At 34.2% G+C, this 9,909-nt stretch overlaps 1 protein-coding gene across 1 annotated transcript; it reads left to right on the top strand.

The window, feature by feature from the left end:
* Positions 1-905: 905 nt before the first annotated feature.
* LOC137806362 (U4/U6 small nuclear ribonucleoprotein Prp31 homolog) lies at positions 906-8,436 on the top strand. Its single transcript, XM_068606418.1, has 8 exons — positions 906-1,036; positions 1,159-1,224; positions 1,335-1,472; positions 1,931-2,823; positions 2,941-3,011; positions 6,580-6,682; positions 6,838-6,913; positions 8,049-8,436. The coding sequence occupies exons 1-8, from the start codon at positions 1,034-1,036 to the stop codon at positions 8,154-8,156; spliced, it is 1,458 nt and encodes a 485-aa protein (XP_068462519.1). The 5' UTR covers positions 906-1,033; the 3' UTR covers positions 8,157-8,436.
* Positions 8,437-9,909: the final 1,473 nt, after the last annotated feature.

Below are 9,909 nucleotides of genomic sequence, written 5' to 3' on the forward strand. Positions count from 1 at the left end.
ATGAATTTCTAAATCCAGAATGCATATTTTTGTTACGGACTGGTGGATCCAGAATGCTTTTTTTGAATGATGGATTTTTGAATGTGAAATGTTTATTTTGAATTACAGATTGTTGGATCCTAAATTTTATCGGGAATGTCAATCCAATTTTTTTCCAAATTCCATAATCCATAATGTAAAAAAATAAATACAGTTCAAGTGCATTTTACGATTTTTAAAAAATAATAAGAACAGTTTGGTCTTTGCATAACACTATAGAGGTGCAAGAAAAAAAATGTAGGATGCAGGAAGAAACTACCCATTTTGTATTGTGCAGCCCAACATAAAATCAGAACCTAACTCCCTAAATCACATCACGTAACCATTGAAACCTAATTCCACATCACCGCAATCGCCACACGGACGCACGAAACTAAGGTGTTTTTAATTTGTATTTTTTTTAAAAGTAAACAAATATCTAAAAGATTATAATAATTACTTTTCTATTAAAATATTTTTTTTTCTACATAAAATCTTAATCAACCAAAGGTTGGATCTCTCATCCAAAATGAGTGAGGCCCATTACGTTTACGCACAAGCCATATTCTTTCTGCACCCAACACTTTTAAACCTGTATCCAACATAATTTAAAAAATTCCGAAAATACTTTTTATTATGAAAATGAAAATCTAGAATTAAAAATAATGCATTTCGAAAAAGTAGATAAAAAGAGATTATTGTGTTCCAAAAACAAAAATTCAGAAACAAAAATCAAAATTCCATTCCAGATAAAAAATTCAGAATTAAAAATAATACATTTCAAAAAAATTGATCCGGAAGGATTATTGTGTTCGGGAAAAAATTCAGAATGTAATTTTATATATATTCCAATTTTTTAAGGGTATTTTAGTCTTTTTATTTCCTGTAATTGGGTACAGCTATATAATGCGGGAACCAATTGCCATTCTACAATCCTAATTTGTGAGTTCTGTACGGTCACTGACTAGAATACCAATTCACAAGAACATTGATTCCGCCCACCTCGTCCAGAGATATGGTTTGTTTTCGTTATTTCTTCCCTTTGTTTTTTCTTGGTTTTAATTGAATGTTTTCAGTTTCAAATTTTAATTTTGAAGTATGAACATTTGGGGTATTATTATTGTGCGTGTTTGATTCCAGGCTACGCTTGCTGATTCTTTTCTCGCCGACCTCGATGAACTGTCTGATAACGAGGCTGAAATTCCTGTAAGCTTCTTTTTCTTCATCTTTTTAATTTTTTTACCTAACCTGTCAGGTTTGAAAGAATTCAGGAAAAGTTTTGTTACGAATAAGGTGGTTGGTTCCTTTTGTTTCAGGAGGATAACGATGTCGATGCTGCAGACATGGAAGAGGATGGTGATGGTGATCTGGCTGACCTAGAAAGCCTCAACTATGATGACTTGGACAGTGTTTCCAAGTTGCAGAAAACCCAGAGGTACATTGCTATTATACAGGTTAGTTGCTCCTAATTTCTTTCTGAGCGACTATAAATTGCCCACAGTCGAGCATTTAAATTGATGCAGCTACGCTTGTGATATTGTTACAGTTGCAGAGACTCTAAAAACTTGATGTTGCCGCCAAATTCATTTTCACATACTGTTGCTTAAAACCTTTCTCTCAGTTGTTGTTGGTGGGACCTCCAATATCATTACTACTATTGTTACAATTTAAAACCAGGCTTGTCTGTGAATGGTCATTGTTATTTCTATTGCTGTTGAGTGCTTTATTGACTTTCGTAGAATCTAGAATCAGTTTGACTAAGCTGGGAATTAGGGTTTCTTTCATTGTTTTATGTTGTCATGGTGTTTTTCCTTTTTAGTTTCATTTTTCTGATACCTAGGATGTTTTATTATAGAGGCATATATATTGACATGGGTGTCTGAACAAGGTATAATGTTACTTTTTATTGCAGAAAGTGGAGGAGGCCCTGAAAATGGGGTCGGATGTCTTGACTCAGGGAGTAGATCTAGAAGATGATCCTGAATATCAATTGATTGTGGATTGCAATGCGCTGTCAGTTGACATTGAGAATGAGATTGTTATAATCCACAATTTTATTCGTGAAAAGTATCGATTAAAATTTCCTGAGCTTGAGTCGTTGGTGCATCACCCAATCGATTATGCACGTGTTGTCAAGAAGATAGGAAATGAAATGGATTTGACTCTTGTTGATTTAGAAGGGCTTTTACCTTCAGCCATTATAATGGTTGTGTCTGTTACTGCTTCAACTACAACTGGCAAGCCTCTTCCAGAAGAAGTCCTTAGTAAGACAGTTGAGGCCTGTGATCGAGCACTTGTTCTTGATTCAGCAAAGAAGAAAGTTCTAGATTTCGTTGAGAGTAGAATGGGTTACATTGCACCTAATCTCTCTGCTATAGTTGGGAGTGCTGTTGCAGCTAAACTCATGGGCACAGCTGGTGGTCTGACATCTCTAGCAAAAATGCCTGCTTGTAATGTTCAGCTTCTTGGTGCCAAGAAAAAGAATCTTGCTGGGTTCTCCACAGCAACATCTCAATTTCGTGTAGGTTACCTTGAGCAAACAGAGATATTTCAGACTACTCCTCCATCTCTAAGGATGCGAGCATGTCGACTCCTGGCTGCGAAGTCTACACTTGCAGCACGGGTAGATTCCATACGTGGGGATCCATCTGGAAAAACTGGAAGGGCTTTCAAGGATGAGATTCACAAAAAAATTGAGAAGTGGCAGGAGCCCCCTCCGGCAAAACAACCAAAAGCACTTGCAGTTCCTGATTCTGAGCCTAAAAAGAAGAGAGGTGGTCGACGCCTTAGGAAGATGAAGGAAAGGTTAGCATAGTCTTAAATTTTTGTTTGTACTGGATCTTTAGGTTGCTGGTTGAAGATATGCTGCCTTATTAATTTTCTTTTGTTTTTTAATTTATGACCTGTTGATTCTAATTACAGGTATGCAATAACAGACATGAGAAAGTTAGCAAATAGGATGCAATTTGGAGTCCCAGAAGAGAGTTCATTAGGTAATTTTACCAGTTTCTCATCCTGATCTGATTTACGTCTGCATAGCAATTTTTTTGCTTTTGATATTTTAATTTGATACGTGAATTTATATTTATTATATTTTGAAAAATAGGGAATTAAGGATTATATAGATGGAATAAAAAGGAGAATGGGAAGTAATTAGACTTTGAATAATGAAGTTGTGATAGTGATGCAAAACCCTATGATAAGAACCAATAACGATCACATAAGGAATCTGAAGGATTAGTGGCAAAAATAAGGGAGTGGATTGAAAATATATTCACCTGCCAATGTAGTTTGTGGTAGTGGGAAAAAAGGAATGGGATATTCTGCTAGGCTATTAGTGAAAAAGAGGATTGAAGAGAAAAGTATGCAAGAATTGAGTTTGGAAATTGGTGGGCAAATGAACTTTCTCTATTTCTTTAGTCCATTGTGTTCTTTCCGTATTGCAAATGAGAAATTCCAAATAGCTAGATTTTTCTATCCGTTTGTTATGGCAATTCTGATCTAAATCCTAACAATCATGGTTATCAAACTTGCGAGTTGACTTGTTAACTCGTTTGACTTTACGTTTCTACTCACCCCATCCGAGTTAACTCGGAAGCAAACTCGTTTTTTGAACAAACTCGTTGTTTGAACAAACTTGGTGGACTCATTGCAAACTCGGTGAACTCGGTTGAACTCGGGAGTTTGCCACCGAGTTGGCGAGTCCAAAGGATTTTTTCTTTAAACCCATAATGATCCGTTTGTAAACCAAAAGTCAAATAAACTCAACTCTTTGGAATAAGCTGGAGCATATATATTATATGAAACACGTAGGCTATTAAGCTGGAGCATATATATTATATGGAATTGAATTTGATACCCTCAAAGACTTTGTCATGACATCTGCAAGTTGATAATTTAAGTTGAAAGTTTCAGTGGATATTTCCTTGGCGAACAACTTCTGTTGAATAAAATGACACTTAATTTGTAGATGTTTGGTTCTTTGATGGAAAATTGGGTTAGAGGAAAAGTGAAGGGTTTCCTAGTTGTCACAATATAACTTCATTTGTTGAATATCACAAAATCTTGACTCTTGAAGTTGTTTAATCCATATCTATTCACAAGTGACTATGGCCATTGCTTTGGATTTTGCATCTGCATACCGTGCAACATTCTTTTTCTTACTCTTCCAAGAGATAATATTACCACCAATGGATATACAATACCGAATAGTAGATCTCTTTTCTATTGGATATTCTGCCTGATCAACATTATAATACCTAGAGATTTGTCCCTTTATCCTCGTACACTACACCTTGAGCTAGAGTCTCTTAATTTACCTTAGAATAATAGGGATCACCACATTCTAACAATGGGGAGCTTGCATAAATTGACTAACAACATCGATTGGAAAAGAAATAATAGATCTTGTGATTGCAAGATAAATGAGTTTTTCCATAAGTCTTCTGTATCTCTTTGCATTAGAATATAGTTCACACTGTTCTGCATTGACTTCTGATGTAGATCTATGGGACTATCCATTGGTCTGCAACTAGTTATGCTTGTTTCCTCCAAATATTTAAAACATACTTCCTCTATCAAAGTACAATATCTTCCTTTGATTGAACTAGGCAATTTGGAGTTCAGTCATATTTCAAGTGTTTATATATTCCAACATGTTTCTTATAAATTTAAAATGGGTAGTAAGAGGTGTGAGGCTTGTGCAAGGCATGAGATTGGGCCTCATAGGCATAACTCATTTAAAAAACATGTCAATTGCCCCTGCCATAGTAGTTAGTATCTTACGATTCACGATACGTATCGTACAAAACGATACGGTTTCACCCTCCCACGATACGAATCGTTTGAAGAATCTTTTTCGTCCTTGAATCTTAGATGTATCGTGCGATTCGCATGAAGAATCGCTGAATCGCAAAACGAAACGATTTTGTATTGTGTGAATCAGTGTGGATTACATATATAATTTATTGTATCTTGCATGTATACATATCTTATATTTAAGTATATATTAAATTTTTTAATGTTTATGAATCTTACAATTCACGATACGAAACAATTTACTATTCATAATATCAGCTCTCTGATACACTACTTGTATCTCGATTCTACTACCTTCCCTCGAGAATGGGCTATCAAGGTCTTTTATCATAAACTTTCATTTTCCTTTTTATCATTTGTTCCCATCCTTATCTGTATATATTATATGACTGATGAGTTATCTTACTTTCTTATGCTATACTTGCTTCTTATAGTACTTGCCTTGCACATGTATGATCGTGAGACAATGTGAATATTACTTCCTTTTCCTCATAGTGTTACTTCTGCATTCTCATGTGACCGTGTTGGTCACATCCGAAGTTGTATAAATAGGAATATCCCATTTCCTCCAAAACACACTTTTGAGTACTCCTCTTCTTATCCGGGGTATTATACCTTGTTAGTTCTGTAACCTATATCACACGAGAGGTTCCTGTTATATCTTGGGTGGCTTGTGCAACATATAGAGAATAGGTCTTTAAGGTAAGTGCTTAACCACACCTTAGGTGTTCAGCTATTGAGCATTATTCAAATTATATTTCACTTTCCTCCTCTAGTTGCTAATATCCTTGACCAAGAAATCAAAGCTCTATTGATGCAGATAATGAAAAGTAGTTCTTTTCTTTCCATTGAGTTTTCCAATAGTAATGGTAGGTGTTCCAGGAAAAGACAACTGGACCAGCAGATGATATGTTTGGGAACCAAAACATGAAAAAAATCTCCTTCAAGTAAGGACTAAAGGAGAAGAGTGAAGAGCCCTCGCAATGACATAAAAAGATAACATCTAATTGTGAGTTCGCAACAAGCATTAGCCATAAAAAAATTTGACAGCAGCTGGCAACAATGGACAGTGGCGGCAAGCAGCAGGGTGGGACAGTGATGTCCAGTGGTGATAATAGCGGTGCCGGCTGGTGTTGGATGATGGCCGACATTGACAGAGGCAGCGGAGTGAATCACACTTGCCCTGATACCAACTAGAGATATTGAGATGTTACCCACTTTGGCACTCAGCTGTATAGCATATATGCACGTATGTATATATACATATATGCATGTATATATATACATATATCATATATGCATATATAATGTATATAAAAGAAAGGAGCATGGAGTACACTGACTGAAAAGAAAGCCGAGCAGCTTGCCTGCTATAGATGCCAGCAGTCTACAATTCGGAATAAGGGAGAAGAAAACAGCTTTTTACAATTACAAGAAGTACATATAATATAATATATTATCTGAAGTTTAAATCTATCAGGTACTAGTAAAACAAATAGTACGTACAAGCCATAGGCAGAATATTATACCTGTAATGTTCCATGTTTGCAATCCAGGTCAAAGTACAATGGTAATAAAAGGGTAAAGCTATTACATGCTTAGCCAAATTGCTCTTATAACACAATAAGTCCCTTAAGTCCTAACTTGGCATTAATGAATTTATCTGAAATCCTTTGGAAACTTAAAATGTAAAACTGTCAATCTCTCCTTATATTCTTATACTTTTATGCATGCAAATTGCAGGAGATGGTCTGGGTGAGGGCTATGGAATGCTTGGTCAGGCTGGCAGTGGCAAACTGCGTGTGTCTATTGGTCAAAGCAAACTTGCTGCAAAAGTTGCTAAAAGGTTAGTGCTTCTCATTGCTCAAGTTCTATATTATGTTCTATTTACTTAATATTCTGATTTTGTTGCAAGATGATAAATTATCATCCTTGTCTCTAGTACATTTTTTATCTAACTGACCACGCTGACAATTCTGGTGGACTATTTTCATTTGTCAGATTCAAGGAAAAGAATTATGGTAGCAGTGGTGCTACATCTGGTTTGACATCAAGTCTTGCATTTACACCTGTTCAGGTTTGCTCATCTTTTGTTGTTTTTGTATATTTTCTCCTGCTCTCTAGAACCTAACTAGAATGAAAGTAGTGAATTTTGCACAAAATGGGTGAGAAGTTGTAACTGGAAACAGTATTTAGCATTTAAATTATTTAGCCTGCCTATAGTCTTTGGAGTAGCAGTCATCCTGCTATCACTCTAAAATTAGTGAATTTATCCCAAATTGGTCGTTGGAAGCTTTGATTGAAAACATTGTTTAGCATTGTAATTATTTAGCTTGTAAGCCTTGTATCTATCCATAGTGCTTGTAGTAGTGATCATCCTGTTATCTCACTAACACTAGTGTTTTTGGGACTGACCAACGTAGTTGAAATAGGATACTACTTGTGAATCGGAAAACCAATTTTCTGACTCGTGAATCAAAATGTATTGTGATTCACTATTAATATAAAATAAGTTGAACATACTTGAAAAACTGAGGAGAAAATCTGATTCAATTCCTTGATTGTAAACCAGTACAAGGAGGTACATTATATAAAGCTCTACCACCCTAGAAATAATTACAATAAATTATAACTCTTTGTATACCTACTATATCTTATTGGTAATAATTACAATAATTAATAGTATCTCCTTGTAACTCAACACTCACCTGGAAGTTGGCAAATTGATATCATATTTATCATTCACAGCTTGCACGTAAGATCACGAAACCGTTCTATAGAAAGTCCTTTGTAAACAAAGGTGATGTCCTGATGGGACATAGGAAGTAGATATGGCCATTGTGTAATATTTCATGATGAAGTGTCGGTCTATCTATATTTGCGTGGTCTTGTCATGTTGACTTGGATTGTGAGCAATATTTATAGGTGACTTGTTTTCAGAAAAGAGTCATAGGTTTTTCACATTTCACTTTTAAGATCATTCAAAATAATTTTCAACCACAACATTGTTACATTTCCTTCTCCAAATGACCAAGTTTCCACCGAAGAACATGCAATATCTCTCGTGAATTAATTTATGTCAATAATTTAACTGATATTTATGATGGACGATGAAATACTTGATTTTGATAGCAATTTTAGCACAATAATCATAATTACTTTTTCTTTGGTTTTAAGTTTTGCATTAATGTTGAGTAAGTTATTTTTTTCAGGGTATTGAGCTGTCAAATCCACAGGCTCATGCTCACCAACTTGGTAGTGGAACTCAAAGCACCTACTTCTCTGAAACAGGAACATTTTCGAAGATTAAGAGGACATGAAACCGTGTATAAAGTCAAATTCTCATGGCTAGTATGTGACTTCTGCTATGCCTTATACCAGGTTTCTTTTCGTAATAGCAGAAATGATGATCGACATAGTGACCATTTTCATTTGAGAACAAAAAAAGCATTGTCATATTGGAATTGACCAAGTTTTGGGTATTTCATGCTCCCCATAGAAACTCAAGCCAATACACTTTTATCATGAACAGGGTAATCCGGAATGTAGTTTTTTTATTACCTTTCTGGAAAGAAAGTGTGTTGTGTTTTTTGGTCCCAATCTGTGTCAATTCAGACCAAATTTCTTTGCTAGCCATTTTAGTACTTACTATCTTCATTGACCATGCGCATTTAGGATTGCATAACTTGTAATTATATTCGGGATTGTAATATGAAAATGTATTTTGGATTATGAAATTCAAAACTTAGGAAATGTATTCTAAATTAGCAATTTAGAATGTCTTGCCTATGTAAAATTTAAAAATGTATTTCAGATTTGGAATACATATTTTTGGATTATGTAATTCAAAAATTTGAAAATGTTTTTAGATTGAAATATGGAATATATTTTTAAATTACACATGTTTTTGAATTCTAGAGATAGATGAAATTTTAACACTTCATGAATGTGTAGTAAGTAACCATGGAAAAAGAGAGTGCAAAAGTGAACAAAATAGTAGTAATTTGGGTTACTTAACTGGTTTTTAAAAGTAAAAAACAAACGTATCTGAAAATGCCCCTTTTGAGAATTAAGAGTTCAATTTCATCGAGGCTTAAAGGTTTTTACAGTATCAATCAATAAAAAAAAAAATTTAGAATGAGTTTTTACGTAGTTTTTTTTATATATATTAACAAAATTATCTTTATGACTATGGTTTTAATTAAATTTTTGTGTCAACAACCAATCTAGGCGAAATTTATTCCTTATAGAAGAGATATTTCTTCAAATTATAATGACTTGAATTAAATTTGGGTGACAATTAAAAGTTTTCTAAAAGGAAAATATTGAACTATGAAACATTGTCTTTTTCGACTATATGAACTCTAACTATATACCTTTAATATAAAATAATTTATGTTTAGCAAAATGCTAATGTTCTCGGATTGAGCTTTTGAACTGGGCTCTCGGACTTGGCTCCTGCTTCAAACAGTTCCTAAGGCTGACAAGCTTCCTAAGTTGGATAAGATCAATTGGACTTTTCGCCTTCTTTTCTCGATCTTTTCTCACGGTTGGGTGTATGTACCTATAAGGCGCTCCGATTCCAAAGTCAAAATCATCAGTTTAGTATGATTATTAGATAAAAATCACTCTACTTACCTCTTAGACTGATATCCTATTTATAGTGTTTTCTTATTGGCTCATAACTTATTTGGATCTTTCTTTTTGTACCTACTATCTTATTAACCACACACCATTAAGTTCAGATGCCAAAGTCAAAATCAGTTTAGTATGATTATCAGATAAAAATCACTCTACTTACTTCTTAGAGACTGATGTCCTATTTATAGTGTTTTCTTATTGGACTCATAACCTATTTGGATCTTTCTTTTTGTACCTACTATCTTATTAACCACACATCTATTAATTTGGGCCTTGTCAAATTGGGCCCAACTACAATAACCATAGCTAACCCTCTCGATTTAGCAGTTCATTAACATTACATTTTTTTTGCATATATATATATATATATATATATATATATATATATATATATATGCTTCCTTAATGTTCCAATAAATTTTCTTAAACCAA

This window comes from Phaseolus vulgaris, chromosome 3, assembly GCF_000499845.2.
Source record: "Phaseolus vulgaris cultivar G19833 chromosome 3, P. vulgaris v2.0, whole genome shotgun sequence".
NCBI lineage: Eukaryota > Viridiplantae > Streptophyta > Magnoliopsida > Fabales > Fabaceae > Phaseolus > Phaseolus vulgaris.